This window comes from Thermothielavioides terrestris, chromosome 1, assembly GCF_000226115.1.
Source record: "Thermothielavioides terrestris NRRL 8126 chromosome 1, complete sequence".
In the NCBI taxonomy this organism is placed as follows: Eukaryota; Fungi; Ascomycota; class Sordariomycetes; order Sordariales; family Chaetomiaceae; genus Thermothielavioides; species Thermothielavioides terrestris.
Window position 1 is genome coordinate 6,467,631 of NC_016457.1, and position 15,517 is coordinate 6,483,147.

At 44.4% G+C, this 15,517-nt stretch overlaps 3 protein-coding genes across 3 annotated transcripts; 1 reads left to right on the forward strand and 2 right to left on the reverse strand.

Annotated features, from left to right (window-relative positions):
* Positions 1-425: 425 nt before the first annotated feature.
* Positions 426-1,653, reverse strand: THITE_157791 (uncharacterized protein; the record flags this gene model as incomplete). Its single annotated transcript, XM_003650163.1, has 2 exons — positions 426-1,408; positions 1,539-1,653. 2 exons carry the CDS (start codon positions 1,651-1,653, stop codon positions 426-428), a joined length of 1,098 nt encoding a protein of 365 aa, XP_003650211.1.
* A 1,727-nt stretch (positions 1,654-3,380) lies between these two features.
* Positions 3,381-4,863, forward strand: THITE_2085383 (uncharacterized protein; the record flags this gene model as incomplete). Its single annotated transcript, XM_003650164.1, has 3 exons — positions 3,381-3,558; positions 4,405-4,642; positions 4,746-4,863. 3 exons carry the CDS (start codon positions 3,381-3,383, stop codon positions 4,861-4,863), a joined length of 534 nt encoding a protein of 177 aa, XP_003650212.1.
* A 534-nt stretch (positions 4,864-5,397) lies between these two features.
* THITE_2109473 (uncharacterized protein) lies at positions 5,398-7,023 on the reverse strand. Its single transcript, XM_003650165.1, has 2 exons — positions 6,723-7,023; positions 5,398-6,643 (listed from the first exon to the last, which is right to left on the reverse strand). The coding sequence occupies exons 1-2, from the start codon at positions 6,771-6,773 to the stop codon at positions 5,864-5,866; spliced, it is 831 nt and encodes a 276-aa protein (XP_003650213.1). The 5' UTR covers positions 6,774-7,023; the 3' UTR covers positions 5,398-5,863.
* Between the last annotated feature and the right edge of the window lie 8,494 nt (positions 7,024-15,517).

Here is a 15,517-nt window from a genome sequence, read left to right on the forward strand (position 1 = left end):
AAAACATTCAGCTTGGCAGCCACGACCGCAAGGCCACAAGGACAACTTTGTAAACCACCTATTACTGACGCCAAGTCGGTTGATACTTCCCGTTATGGCGGCTGTCCGCTCCTTCCTGCAGTTGGCCGCATGAGTCAGCTCGCGTTGTAGCCGAATGATGACGGCTGTTGTGAGGCGATGGCTCTTGCTTCCGCTGTACCTAGTGTTGGCCGCTGTGTTGTTGGCCGCTGGAGTCACCAAACAGGCAACAAAAACCCGACACTACTGAATCCTGCGAATCTCAACAACCTCAACAACGGAAGGGCCGTCTGGTAATCCTGGGTGCCAGGGTTGTAACTGTCTGTCAGCCTTGAATCAACATTAAATTAAAGATTATGTGAAATGCTCGTCTTTGCGCCTGACGCACCAAGTGCGCAAGCTTAAAGTTACACAACAAACACCGTGCCGGGGTGCGGCGACGCCGGCCGATCCGCAGAGCCCGCCGAGCCGGGCGGCGTCTCCACAGCGGCCTGTCCCGGCCTCGCTTCGCCACCTCGCTCCCGGCGGCCCACGGTCACCCCTGAAGGGCCCAGATCCCCCATCTCATACCCCTCCCCCTCCTCCCCCGCCCGCTGCTGCTGCTCCCCCGACGCCCCCACCTGCGCCCGCGCCGCATTCGCCTCCATGATAAACCTCTCGTGCATCGACAGCGTCGACGGCGTCACCACGGCGTCCAGCCCGCTCTTGGAGTACGCCGGCGGCGGCGTCGGCGCGCGGGAACCCGTTCCGTCGCCGCCGCCGCCGCCGAAGCTGGAGTTGGTGCCCGTGCCCCATCGCCGGTGACCGCCCCGGCCCTGGCCCCGGCTCGGCCGGCGGAAGATGAGGAACCAGAGCGCGCCGACGAGCAGGATGACGGCTGCGGGCACGATGATCCCGATTGCGATCTGCCCCGCGCGTGGGAGGCCGCCGCCCTGGTTGGGAGCTGCTGGGGTTGTTGACGTGCCGGTCGCTTCGGGCGTTGACGGCGGCGGGGTGGTGGTGGTTGTCGGGGCAGGCGCGGTGCTGGCGTTGGCGGTTGAGGATGTCGCCGGCATAGATGTGCTATGCGTAGAGGCTGATGACGACGTTGGAGTGCGGCTGGAGGTCGGTGAAGTTGAGGCCGAGGTCGAACGGGATACTGAACTCTCTAGCGAGGAGGCCGTCGTGGCTGTTGGCACGGCCGTCGTGCTGGACACGAGGGTGGGAATGGGGTTGACGCAGAATGGCAACTGCGTGTCGGCTCCCATGCATGTCTGCCCGTTCGCGCAGCAGATGGAGCCGCATTTGAAGTCGCCAACTGCGCAAACTCGGGTACACCCAGAAGTTCCCGCCTCCGAGGGGCAGCAGAAGAAGGCGCCGCTGATGATGGAGCATGTCTCGCTGGCACCGCCTGCATAGAAGCGCAGCAGTCAGCCATGATGCGTGCGGAGTATCGTCGCCAACCCGGGTCAACTTACAACACCAAGCGCCCTGCGGACACGCTGTTTCACCGCTCCCGCAAGTAGGTCCCGCCGACTGACGATTCCGGAGCGGCGCCGACATGTGGCCTCCCGAAACAGCGGGCCAGGCCGGGCGGAACAGGAATGCCGCTGGTGGCACAGGGTCTGCGGCTCCCTCGAGCGCTGCGTTAAGCATCTTTTGGGGAGCTGACGTCGATGTAGACCTTGGACGCGGGCCGTCACCTTGACTGCGGCAGTCAAATGTTCAGACATAGGTTGTCTGAAGCGGCGAGGAACTCGGGCTGAGAAGAGGAAGGGACGCTGCAGCAGGATTAAAGAACCCTCGCCCCTTGCTTCTGCTGTTGGGCGCCATGTTGATCGTGATGTTCGGCCTGCGCAAGCCGCAGGGCAGGGATCCGTGGGGGTTGGTGCTTATTTCACTAGTGTACACTAGCTGTCGATCAGTTCCGGTGTGGCGCACCGATCGGCTATGGGGGACCGATCGAGATTGGCCCAGGAGAGGATGTTTGCCGGCCTACAGGTCGTCGTTAACGAGGTCCCGCCAAGACTAATTTCGGAGACTACCGCTTACAAGTATTTACAATCGCCATAGGGTGAGCGGAGCCGCGACGACTTTGAGCAACATCAACAACGAGAATTGCAAAGACTCGTAGCAACAGCTTCGCGAAACCTCAACCAAATCGAAAAAAAAGAAAACGAAGTTAACCCGTACCCTAACCTTGACCCTTACCCTAACTATAACCCTCACCCTAACTAGCGGGGGGCTGGCGCCGCCCCCCGTACCCCCGGCGAACTAACCCTTGGCGATAGTGTAAACCGCTTGGCGGTCTTGGCGGGGTACTGACGCTGTAAAAACATTGCCGACAATTGGCCGAAATTAGTCTTGGCGGGACCTCTTTAACGTCTACCGGCCTGCAGATGCTGGTACGGAAGATATGATCCACCTCTCCTGCGTGTAATACTGGACATGATCCACCTTTCCTACGTGTTTCCTCAATTGAGGCCGGTTTCCGTCTTGAGGATCGCGACACCTCGACCCGCTTCAGGAGCAAGAGATTGAAATGTGTGATCACATGCCCCAGCAAAAGAGTCCTTGCCTAGCAGGAAGGTCTGCAATTCGGGTTGTTGATCTGTCCCGCATTTGCACCAGGCAGCACAGCGGCCACGGCCCCCCGTCCACGCGGCAGCCTCTGGAGTGGCCAACACAAAACGAACGTCCACCTTTGAGAAGGGACGCCGGCCACCCCACATGGATATTGTTATACCTGTTCCCCCAGCCAACCCCTCCCCAACCGTAAGCCAGGACAAGGCGGAGCCTCCAACACAACCTTCTCCCATCAGCCGGGTAGGGTCATGGGTTTCTCGCCTCGCTTCGTAGTGACCTTCTCGTCCGCGGCCTTAAACAGCCAACAGCAAAGTCGAGCTGTGTACTTCGTTGACACCGCTGTCGGGCATCACCTCATTCTCGCTCGGTTGCTTTGTCGCCTTGCATGTGCCTCACCTCCGGTTGACCAGTTGACAAACTGTAGGCGGTTGGGGGAGCGCATGTCACAGCAGTCCCGTCCACCCGCCCGACCTTCTCGGTCAGAGGATGCAGAAAGATGCACGAATCTCAAAGGCGAAGCGATGGTGTTGATAGATCCTCAACCAACGCCCCTGCTAGGCTCTCGCGCACATGGCCGTCGAGTGTGAGCTGGTCTGCAGCCTGCAGATGACAATGTCATTGCCAGCGTTGTGGGATGCCTTGAGTATTGCTGAGATGGATAAAGCGCCGTCTACCAGACGCTCAGCCAGGCCGTCGCACCTCCTCCACTTCAACACAGTCTTGAAACATCAGACGCCTGCTGAGTTTTTTTGCACACTCTCACTTCCAAACCAGCCGCTTTTGCGAAAGACCGCACCATGGGTTATGGTTGCAAGCGCAGCTTCACTCCCGAGACGGACGCGAGCTGTACCGCGTCACCGAAGCACGAAATACTCGACGAAAGGGAGAAGAAGCCCTGCGGTAACCCTAGCAGCTGCACCGGCTTCAAAAAGCGTCGCATCACGAAGTCTGAGAACCTGACGCTGGGCAGCCCATGTCCTGACTGCGAGTTATGTCGTCAGGTTCAACCTCACGGGCGTGCCCTCGGTGATGTTGCCTGATGTGTCTGGACGCTGACAGGAATCTAGTCCGAATAAGTTCTCGGTGATCGGGAAGATCCCAGACTCATAGCAGAGCTGGGAGTTAAGTGGGAAGATTTGGTGTTTGTACCTATGTGCTCTGTACGGAATACAACTTGTCTGCCTAGGTAGTGCCGTAGCCGCAAGCACCCCTAGTTGGGTGCGACAATTCAAGCATCGCGCCTTACGATTCTTCGTTGTTTGACTCCGCCCAGTCTGTTGGCGAGTGTGCGCCATTCCTCGCCTAATTAGCCTAGCCAGAGTTGTTGTAAATACATGTCTCGGTACTTTCATCGAGGAGGAGAGCCGAGGAATATCAATGCCTGAGAGAGAGCGAGAGAGATGAGGATGTAGATGGAGGATCTCCTACTGCGTAACCCTCCCAGTCAGTGGAAGGAGGACAGAGATCTACGTAAATATGCTGGAGCATAGCCCCGCGGAGCTATATAATAGACGGGGGGATGAAGCAAACGGCAGAAGTTTGGTTGTATTGGTTGGTAGGATGGTGGTTCGGGGATAATTGCCAACCGTTCGTCATTACTACAAGTACTTCCCCCCCCCCCCCCCAGAGTAAAGCGTGTCATTGCGTCGGGGACCAGTGCATAGATTGGTTAAGGCGGACAAATCTGCTGTCTTAAACTATCCCCTGGCCGCCACCGAGAACCTGGAGAGTCTCGAGGCCGAGAGAAAGGTGCTCGAAGCCATCCCGTCGCATACGAACGTCTTGGGGTTCAAAAGCGCCACCGACGTGGGAATCTACCAGGTAGTTCCTTAGAGTGCGCCCCGAACGGCACCGTCGCCGAATACATCCTCGAGTCAGGCAAGCCGCTCTCCCTCCCGCTGCGGCTGGCCTGGTGCCGTGAGACCGCCGAGGCCGTCGGCTGGATCCACGCCCATCGCGCCCTCCACTGCAACATCCAGTCGACCAACCTGCTCCTGGACAAAGACCTGCACGTCAAACTCTCGGATTTGCAGGACAAGCTCCTGGCCGAGGACACACGGTGCCATCTTCCCTAACATCAAAGAGAGGGATAAGCAGGCCCGGGAGAAGTTGCGAGGGAGGCTCGCGAGGAGGGAGTGGCCTCGGGAACAGCAGGTCTGCAGTGCCGTCACCGTGAGATGCTGGGAGCAGCAGGACGAATCGGCGGAGGAGGTGGTTAGGGATCTCGAGGCCATCGAACGGGAACATGGGCGGTCCTCTGCCGCGTCGATGCCGGGCTAGGCGTTGGTGCGCTGGCAGGGGCAGGAGACAAAGCAAGGCCGCCGATGGACCACAGACCACAGTAGTCCCAGACGACGATACCGCTGTGCGCCACTGATGGTCATTCCCGGCATCGCCGTCCGGATGGCTGATGAATGTACCAGCGTAGCCAGCCGGCGGAGGCGGCTGCCATTGAAATCAATCTTTAATTTCCCGCCGCCCGCACCCCCTCGCCGGCTCTAGCCATTATTCCCTTGCTGCAACAACGCGTCGACATTCTCCCAACGTTGAACGTTGGATCAACCCGAGTGTCTCACCGAGGCCATGAGGCGCCTGCGGCCCCCAGTGTTCGTCAAAAATGGCGAGACAGGATCTCGAAGTCAACGCCTTGCCATCGGAGCTTGTCGAGTGCCAACCCAAAGCTAACATCCGTAGGGAAGGCACACCGGCAAACCAACATCTTACGTACCCCCCACACACTCTCTGTAGGCCTGGAGGAAAGCTCTGACAGAGCTGCTTTCGCAATCTCTCGGGGACATGTGCAATCTACGCCTTCCTACCTGAAGTTTTCAAATTGCTGCGGTGCCAAAACAAACCAGCCGGCCCTTGGAGTACACAAGTAACTTCCTAATTCAACTAGACCGTCGAGACGTAGGGCTCGAGCACATCAGGGTTTAGCGTTTCCAGCACTAGTTGGTGTTCTCAGTTAGGCCGGTATCAAACTCGACACATCCATCCATTGCGTGTGATGGATCTGCAGTGTGAGGTCAGGTTTACATTCCAGCAGCCAGGAATCCCCGTAATAGTGTATAAGGCTTTGCAAGCCGTTCTAGCGTGAGCAGAGATAGCAGGGATGCAGGGGTGCGCGCCGCTCCCACAGCTGAGAGACGTGAGGTGTGGGCGTCTGGAGCAAAACTCGACCTTCTCGTTGTTGCATCTTAAGGTAGCCTTGGTCGCTGGGCGACTCGTTGGGAACGCATCCTTTGTAAGAGATGTCGCGACATGGGACAAACGCAGCAAGTTAAGGGCGCGTGGTCGGAGGAGAAGAGCGGCATGAACTCGCGGGATCCGATGCTGCCAGGGCACTTTCCAACTCTGCCTTGAGCCGCTTCATGGCTTCCTCTGCCGTTTGCACCTCACAGCGCCAGCAATCCATGATCAGCTGCCCGCACGGGAGCTCCTGTACGCTCGGGAAGATTTGCTGGGAATAGCGAGCCTCCACTTCATCATCCGAGAGGTCGTCGTATGGCGGTCTACTCGTCATGATCTCGGAAATGGTAGAGCCGAGGGCAAAAAGATCGGTCCTGACAGTTGGCGGCTCCTTTAACGGTCGTGGGAGGAAGAACCTGGTGCTCTCAATTGCAGATCCTACAATTCCGTCGAAAGAAGAGCCCGAGAAGTCGATGATCTTGAGTCTCGAGTTGGAATCCAGCAGGAAGTTTTCGGGCTTGAGGTCGCTGTGGATAATTCCGTGGGAATGGAGGAGATGCAGACTTTCGGCAGCATCACAAGCCCACTGCAGCCGCTCGTGAAGCGTGATGGCAGTGGCGGCGGAGGCAGCCTTGGGAAGATGGTCTCGTAGGTTACCTCTAGGCATGTACTGGAGGACGAGGCCTTCTTCGGGAGAGTATCTGATGAGCTGCAATAGCCGGTCGTGTTGCGGCAGTTTCTGGTAGACTCGAAACTCGCGCTCAAGGTCTCGAAGGCAGACCTCGTAGTCCCGGTCTGAGTAGACGCATTTCCTCACGTTCCCACACGGGAGGTGTTCTATCAGCCCGGTACTCCCCGCGGAGATGACGTTCTATTCCCACGAGCGGCATGTGGTCAGGAGGAAACTGCAGAACTCAACCCGTCAAGCCAGTTCCAGGATGCGAACGTACTCTCCGGTCAATCTGCTCAATACGTGCGCGAACTGAGGAGGCAGGAGGCATTGTTTGGCGTCGAGGGCTTGGGGATGTCAAGGAAGCGGCGGAAGTGCTGGGAAACAGTCGAGTAGAAAGGATGTTGGCGAGCTTGCAGCCCACTCGAGAGTGGGCGCCAAGGTCGGGAAGGGCAAAGGCATGGAAGAAACTGCAATCCAGGTGTAAAGCTGCCTTTCTTCAAGTGTCCAGTAGGTGAATGCGGCGAAATACGCGAGACAGTTGACTCATTCGGAGATGGTCTGGAACACCACAAAGCAAGGCTCCCAACAAGTCAAATTTACCCGAGGGCTGAAGGAAAAGTGGGGATTTTCGTTTCTCCTGGAAGGAGAGAGGGCTGCGAAAATCCCCACTTTTCCTTCAGCCCTCGGGTACTCAACGCAAATCAAATCAAATCAACGCAAATCAACGCAAATCGGCCCTCTTCGCAAGCAAATACGGCCCAGGATTTAACTTGTTTACTTGCAAATATTTGCCAAGACCGCATATTGGTCAGTGCTTCGCAGGATGCCGCCTAGCCCAGCCCAGCCCAGCCCAGCCCAGCCACTACAGCCACTGACAACTGCCCTGTTTTTTTCCACACTCTGGGCTTGGCATGCAAAATGCGTCGTATCGCGACTTTACCCGGGCCATCCCAGCGAGCCAGCAAGTGCCGCAGCTATGTATATAGATCTATCTGAGGCCTCTGTAGCCTAGTCTGCGCTTATGAGGGTGTGGCCCAGTCTGCGCTTATGAGGGTGTTACGCCGTGGCCGCTCAAGCGTTGCAACGCAGTTGTAAGCGCTGGCTAGCACCAACCTCTAAGAACTCCTCTCTGATTCCAGGTCTAGGCAGGGCGCAGGCGATCTGTGCTATATGCGGGAGGTCTAGGCAGGGCGCAGGCGATCTTAGATTATATAAGCAACAGGGCGTAGGCGGATCTTAGATTATATAAGCAATTGCTTAGTCAGAAAAAAACAAAACTAGCCACTCTCGATTTTATTGCATTTTTAAGCAATTTAGCCATTGCGAGTGCTATTGACCCAGAGAGCCAGAGAGCTAGAGAGCCAGAGAGCTAGAGAGCCAAAGAGGGCATAGAAAAAGGAGGTATAGCACAGAACAGGAAGGTGGGGCATAGAAAAAGTGCAAAGTAGCTATTAGAGTTAGGGATATTAAATTAGGGTGATAGACTACCTAGATATAGAGACCTAGTTTTTTTTTCTATTTGTTTCGATATATCGTATTCGTTGCTAGGGGGTCTAGCCCTCTAATTATATATATTTAAATAGGCTAAGCCTATCTTCTTCGTCATCAAGCGAGATATTAAGCAGTTGTCAATATACATTCGTTGATACTACGTTGGTAGTTATCTTTCTTCTAAGAGGGCTATTAAGCCTCTCCTTTCGCTATTCTACCTCTATCTAGACAATAGGTATTCAAACTATTGAGCTCTAACTGTATTCTCGTTGTCTTCTATCTTTCTACTACATCCTACTAGACGTACCTAAGCTATATATCTTCCTCTTAGGAGATATCTTTCCTACTACTCGATATGCGCTATCTTTATCCGTCTAAAGGGACATTGTATTCCTTTAGGAGCTATCTTGTACACCTAGTCTTAGGTGTAGTAGAGTAGGTTGATATAGAGGTTTTATACTATTTTAAATAGGGGCTTAATTAGGGAGGAGCTTAGCTCTATATCTAAATGGAATAATATAGACTACAAAGTCTTCTAAGATTGTAAAACTATATAATACTATATTAATAGCTATATAACAACGATATAGCCGACTTATTAAAGCTCTAGTATATCGATATTAACATCTCTAGGAGGTGTAGAAACCTATTAAGGCGTATATATTCTAAGAGTCTATTAAGACCTTGTCCTAAAAGGCCTTTCTTTACCTAGACAGTATAAAGTATCGAAAAGATATCCTATTATCTCTAATACTTCGAAGACCTATTAAAGCTTCGTTATCATCGATATAACGATCGTAAAATGCTAACTTAATTGAAAGACGATAGTTCTATCCTCTTAAACAAAGATAAAGGCAAAATTTTTATCGATTATTATTTTCTTCTCTAGTCTAGCTAAACTAATTATAAAAGTAGTTAAATATAGTAGCTACTTATAAACTTCTAAGCTTAAGGCTATACCTTTATAACACTTAGCTCCTTTTAACAATATATCTAGTATTATTTTATATCCGATATAAGGTCTTAGTATAGATATTTGCTTTTCTTCTTAAAAGCTATACTTTTACTACTATTATATTAATTAGGTTTAATATATTAGTTGCTAAAGGTATCTAAATAATCTATAAAGAACCTATAGTTATCCTTTAAAGCATTTAGACTATATATTCTAAAGAAACTTAGCTTTTTAAAAGGTTTTCTTCCTTTAGATAAACGTCGAAGGAGTCGACATTTCTATAGAAGTATATACATTAGTCTTTTTATAGTCTATCGATATAGTCATTACCTTTTTTAAAGACAATAGCTAAACGCCTAATAACTAGGCTCCAACGATATATATATATACTGTCTATAAAAGCTCTAGAAATCCTATCGACCTCTACAACACTATTAATCTTAATGCTAATCTCTAAAGGAAAGTGTAAGAACATATCTATCTTATAGCCTTTCCAAAGTATATTAAACGAAAAAGACCTAGCTAAAGTGATATAGACACCCCTTCTATCTTCGCTAAATACCTCTACTCCGCCTATCTATATAAAGATACCTATAGTAATACCTTCTAGTCTCTCTAAAGCTAAAGCTCTAAAAAAGATAACTAAATATATCTTTACTACTATGCTTAGTACAACCTTTCTAACCCTAACGAAGGCTAGCCTATAAGGCCGCTTCTCTAGTTAGAATACTATATAATAGATCAAGACCTTTAAAAAGATATATAAAGCTTATTAAATTACTAATAATAAAACCTATATATACCTATTTAAACTTTAGTACAATACTATAATCTAGCCTATTATCCGTTATTAGAAGAAAAAGGACTAAAAGACCTAAGCAACTTTTAAAACTAAGTTCCTAAAGTACTAGAAGAGCAACGATCCTAAATAGTATAATAATAGAGGTTACCTTTATAATCTAATCGAAAGGAGATACTAGCTAATTAACAAGGTTATTTACAACTACTTCGAGTTAATCAACTATATATACGTTATCGCCCCTACCAAAGTTCGTAAAAAACTATAGTATATAATCGTTCTAACTATATAGTATATACTCAATCAATAGATCTAAGTAGCTCTTAAGGACCGTTAGTATACCTAAAAAAAGGACAATAAAAACTCTATCTACACTATAAAGTAGATAAACTTTCTTAAGTTCGTTTAAAATACTTTTTAAAAGGGTTTTAATATAGAAGACCTCTTTCTTAAAACCTATAAATATAAGATTAATCTACAAAAGTACTACTCGCCTCTAGCTACGCCTATTATCAAGACAACTCCTAAGCTACAAAAGTAGGAAGAGGAGGAGCTAAAGAAAACTCTTATACCTATACCCAACGATATCGACGATCTAGCTAATTAGCTCTAACGTCTATATATCTAAAGGTAAAAGATCGCTAAGCAGTTTAAACAAAAGATCAAGGCCCTCCGTTTATATAGAATCGATCCTATATCTAACGAGATTAAAGTTCTTTAAACATCTTTCTAGTAGCGAAGCCGCTTATAGAAGAGACGCGTTAGCTTTATTACTAGCCTATATATTAATAGTCGTCCTCCTAGCTATAGTAGACCTATAAGCTCTAGCTATTACTACTATTACAATAACTCTAACTATATAGTCCTTAAGTATATAGAAGCTATAAAAGCTATAGCTATAGGTCTAATATATTACAAAGGTATAGACTATTGCCTTAGCAACAAGAGTAAAAAAGGCTATATACTAGCTAAGACGATCACCTTTGCGAAAGTAGATATTAATAGTATACAAAAGGTCAATAAGATTGGCCAACTTATCCTTATATATATAGCCTATTACCTATAGTATAATAGTTATCCTATATACTAAGTGTACTATCGTAAGTATAAACGCCTAAATAGCTACTTATTTAAACTAAATATATCTCTAATGCTAAACAAGTACTACCTCTAGTAGCCTAAGCTATATTAGAAGCCTATAACCGTCTAGACGACGATTAATCGTCTTATATACAAAAGGGAGCCTAAGCTTACCTCCACCTTCTATTATATAGCATCTAATCAATTGTCGTTTTATATAGTTCTAACAAAGGAAGGTTATATCTTAACTTAAAAGGTTGTCCTATAGCCTACGCTAAAGGCTAACGAATTCTACTAACTACCTCTTCCTCTTTCTAACTAAACTAAGTAGGAAGCTAACAAAGAAGTAAAGACTATAATTTAAAGTATACCGCCTACTAAACGCTAGTTTACTAAAGACAAAAAGGAAGACGACACCTAAATAGATAGTACGTCTACGCCTCCTACTAAGCCTCCTCGCTAAATTATCCTAAAGAACCTAGCTATAGCAAATTATATAAAGAAAGAGGAGCTATAGTCTAACCTACCTATACCCAAGGTTGCTACATTGCCTTTATATATAAAGGATATAATCTATACTATAATAAAAGCGAAGACTAGTCTAACCTTTAACGACTTAGTTTATATCTCGCCTAAGTATAAAGATACTCTAATTATATACCTATAAAGCATTTCTATTAATATCGAAGTCATCGACTATAAAGGGTCTAGTGTTCCTAAGCCTAATAGGCTATCCACTGTACTTAAAGATATAGAGGTCTATATATAAGCTCTATATACTAATGTAAATACATTTAATAGTCCTCGCTCTAGCTAGACTAAGATAGTTCTAGCGATCTTCAATATCATTAAAAACGGTATATAGAGCATCTATATAGGAAGCCTCTAAGAACATTAGATTCGTAAAGGTCTACCTAAAGACGTTGACGATTATATCTATACTCTACTCTAGAAGTCTATCTCAACGCTTTTGGTCTTACAATATATAGAACTTAGTGCAATAACGAGAGTATAGTTGCTTCTTACTCTATATATCTAGTTTAAGAAAGGTTATTATAATAAGTATCTCACCCTAATCGACTCTAGTTCAGAGTATAACTATATCTCAATAAACGTTATTAAAAAGTATATACTACTATAGTAGCCTACTAAGGTTATTTTAAAAGGTCTTTATAGCTTAGTACTGTTCTTTAGAGAGACCTAAATCACTCTTTACCTAGGCAAGGTTAGTATTAACCTTCACTTCTTTATAACTAAGAATATCGCTAACAAGTATAAAGTAATTCTTAATATACTATTCGTTAAAGATACTGCTCTAACCTTCGACTATCGCGATAGTAACCTAATTATTATTAATCTACTTATAGAAGAAAAGATAGTCTAGGTATATATTATCTCTAAGAAAATTGTCTAATAGAATCGCCTACTATCTCTAATATAACTAGCTATTTAAAAGCAATTCTAAGGATTAACAAAGAGTCCTAAAAGAATCCTTAACTAAGCAAAGATAGAGGAAGGCGAGACTGCCCTTAGTTTCCTTAACGATAATATAGATAAAGCGGTTTTTTATTTTATTTTATAGAAGTCCTATATACTACTCTTTAACACTCTTTTTTACATTGTATATTCTTATTTTTCGTCTTCTCTATCTAGATAGAAGAACAAGAAGAAGATCAAGTTATTGCCCTATTTAAAAGGGAAGAGGGGGACTCTAATTAGAAACCCCTTTTCCAACTAGAGACTAAGATAGGAATTCGAATACAAAGTTAAATATACCTTAAAGACGTTTATACTCTAAAAGAATATTATAAACAAGGTTTAACTAATCGATTTAGTACTATTAGATAGCTCTATATCAAAGGGAGACCTATTATAGTAAGAAAAGCAGCTTATAAAGGCTAAGGCAAAGATATAGTTTAAGAAAAAATAGGACGATCTTATAGTCCTTTGTTTCTTAGATCTTAAGCCGAGCTTAAAGCTTATTAAAGAGCGCCTTTAAACGATATTTACTACTATAGATAGTTTCTTTAATAAACTAGAAAAGGAGATATTTACTAAGATCTTATAAAACTAAAAAGCTATACTTATATAGGATTTTACTAAGTATAGGTATATCTATAAGGATATTGTCCTACCCTAGTATATTAAAACTATTCTATACAAGGCCTAGCAAAGTAAGTCTATTCCAATTCTAAAGCTACTAATATAGAAAGTTATTAATCTACTTAGAGAGAGGCAGATATATAAAATTATTAAGTATAGCTATATAAGCTACTATAATAGCTAGTTCTTTGTTCTTAAAAAGGATAGTAGATTATAGCTTATTAATAATACTTAAAAGGCCAATGCTATAACGATCTACAACGTTTTTATCCTATCTACTATAGAGGAATTTAGTAAAGACTTTAGTAGCTATAAGCTAATGTCTTTTCTAGATCTCTTCTCTAGTTACAACTAGGTTAATCTTAATAAACAAAGCTACGATTTAACAACCTTTTCAACGCTAATTAGTCTCTTCTATATATATATACTACCAATAGGAGGTATAAATTCCATTGCCTAGTTCTAATAGGCTATAACAACGATCTTTAGTAACTTTATCCTAGATATCTATTGAATCTACCTAGATAATATCGCAATGAAAGGTCCTCGATCTAATTATAATAGCTATCTAGATAAAGAAGGATATTATAAATTTATTGTCAAGTATTTTAAGAATATCGATATAGTATTGCTAAATGTAAAGCTAGTAAGTATAACTATCGCTATAATAAAGTCGAAGTAGGTATAGCTAAAAGTAGTCCTACTTAGTTATCTTTATATACCTAATAGGCACTTTTCTAAGGAAGTGAAGGTAATTAAGATAAAGGAGTAGAAGACCTATTCTAATATTAAGGAGATATATACCTTTATTGGAATAGTCGAATACTACTAAATCTAGATCAAAGGCTTTACAATTATCGTAATCCCTCTTTATACCCTAATGAAGAAGGACGTCGAATAGACTTAGGGGCCTACTAAGCAAAAGGCGATAGACAAGCTAAAGAAGAAAATCACTACTATACTAGTCCTTACAACACTTATCTATAGCGATCTATAGTATAGTATAATCTTCCTAGTTTACAACGCTAGTATCCTTAGCTAGAAAGATATATTTAAGCAAGTCGGTCCTAATAGCAAGAGATACCTATATAGGTTTAAAAGCGGTATCTAGTCAAAGACAAAGAAGCGATATAATACTATAAAGAGGGAGCTAAAGGGGCTACTCTTCCTCTTAAAGCGTTTTCGCTACTACCTCTTTAGTATATATTTCACTATAGAGACCGATACTCTAGTTCTAGTCTATTAGCTCAATAGTACTATAAACAATGTTCTAAATACTTTTATAATACACTAGATTACTTAAATCTGCCTATTCGACTTCGAAGTCAAGTATATTCTAGGTCTTAAAAACATTGTAGCTAACACATTATCCTACAAGCCGCTTAAGCCCTCTAACTATATAAAGAAGGAGTTAAAGAAGGACATTAACAACTAGGTCGATGCTTAAATCTTTGTTAACTATATAGGTAAAGAAACTTTATATTTAAAGAGGAAGCTAGAGCCTATCTATCTTTAAGATAGTTATTTCTAACGTTTCTAGAATATCGCCTACTTCCTATTGATAATAGAAGCTCTACCTAGCTATAGTCTATACTAGAAGCAATGTTAGCTTAAAAAAAAAGTATTAAAGTACTTCGTTAAGGATCGTTACCTTTTCTCTCAAAATATAAATTATATATAGTATTATAGACGCGTTGTTGACACCTCTAAAGAGAGGTGTTTAATCTTCGACCAGTGTTATAATAAGGTTGGCTATTATAGAAGGGAGCTGATATACTAACGAGTAACAAACTACTACTACTAGTGTAATATATACAAAGATATACCGAACTAGATTTGGGTTTACGCTCTATATTAAGTGTATAATACCTAGAGGTTTAAAGAAGTAGCAAGTTGGATAGCGCTTCCGCCTTTTCCTTTTGCTAAATAGCACTTCGACATCCAATATATACCGTCTAGCTATAGGGAGAAGAAGTGTTTCCTTATCGAGGCTTACAATGATCTTATAGGATATATTAAGGCTAAGATCCTATCGAACAAGTCTTCTAAGTCTATTAAGTCCTTCATCTTATAGTATATCCTTTGTCGCTAGGGTTACCCTATAGTTATAGTTGTCGATAGAGGCTCTAAGTTTAAAGACGAAGCCAAGGAGATCCTTTGTAAGCTAGGCATTAAAAGAGTCATTATCTTACTATACAATTTATATATAAATAGTGTAAATAAGGCTAGCTATATCCTAATTACTACTTTGTTCGTAAAGATAACTAATAGTATAGGAAAGAGATAGAAGGAGCTTCTTCTATATATCTTATATATAGATCGTACAACCGTTAAAGGCTCTTATAGAATATCCCCTTTCTTTTTTACCTATAATTATAAGCCTATTAGTCTAGTTAAGTTTAATATTCCTATATAGCAAATTCTTACCTAGGACTCTATCTATACCTAATTAAAGGAAGAAGATTCTATAAAGGTCTATACAAAGCTTATTGCCCTCTATACCTATATCCTCTAGAAAGTAGAGTACAATTATAAGATTGCTACTAAATGGGTTACTACGGCCTATAAAAAGATAGCTAAACGCTATAATAAGGCCTATAAACGTAAATTTCGCCCTAAAAATATAGTTATATCCATCGATAAT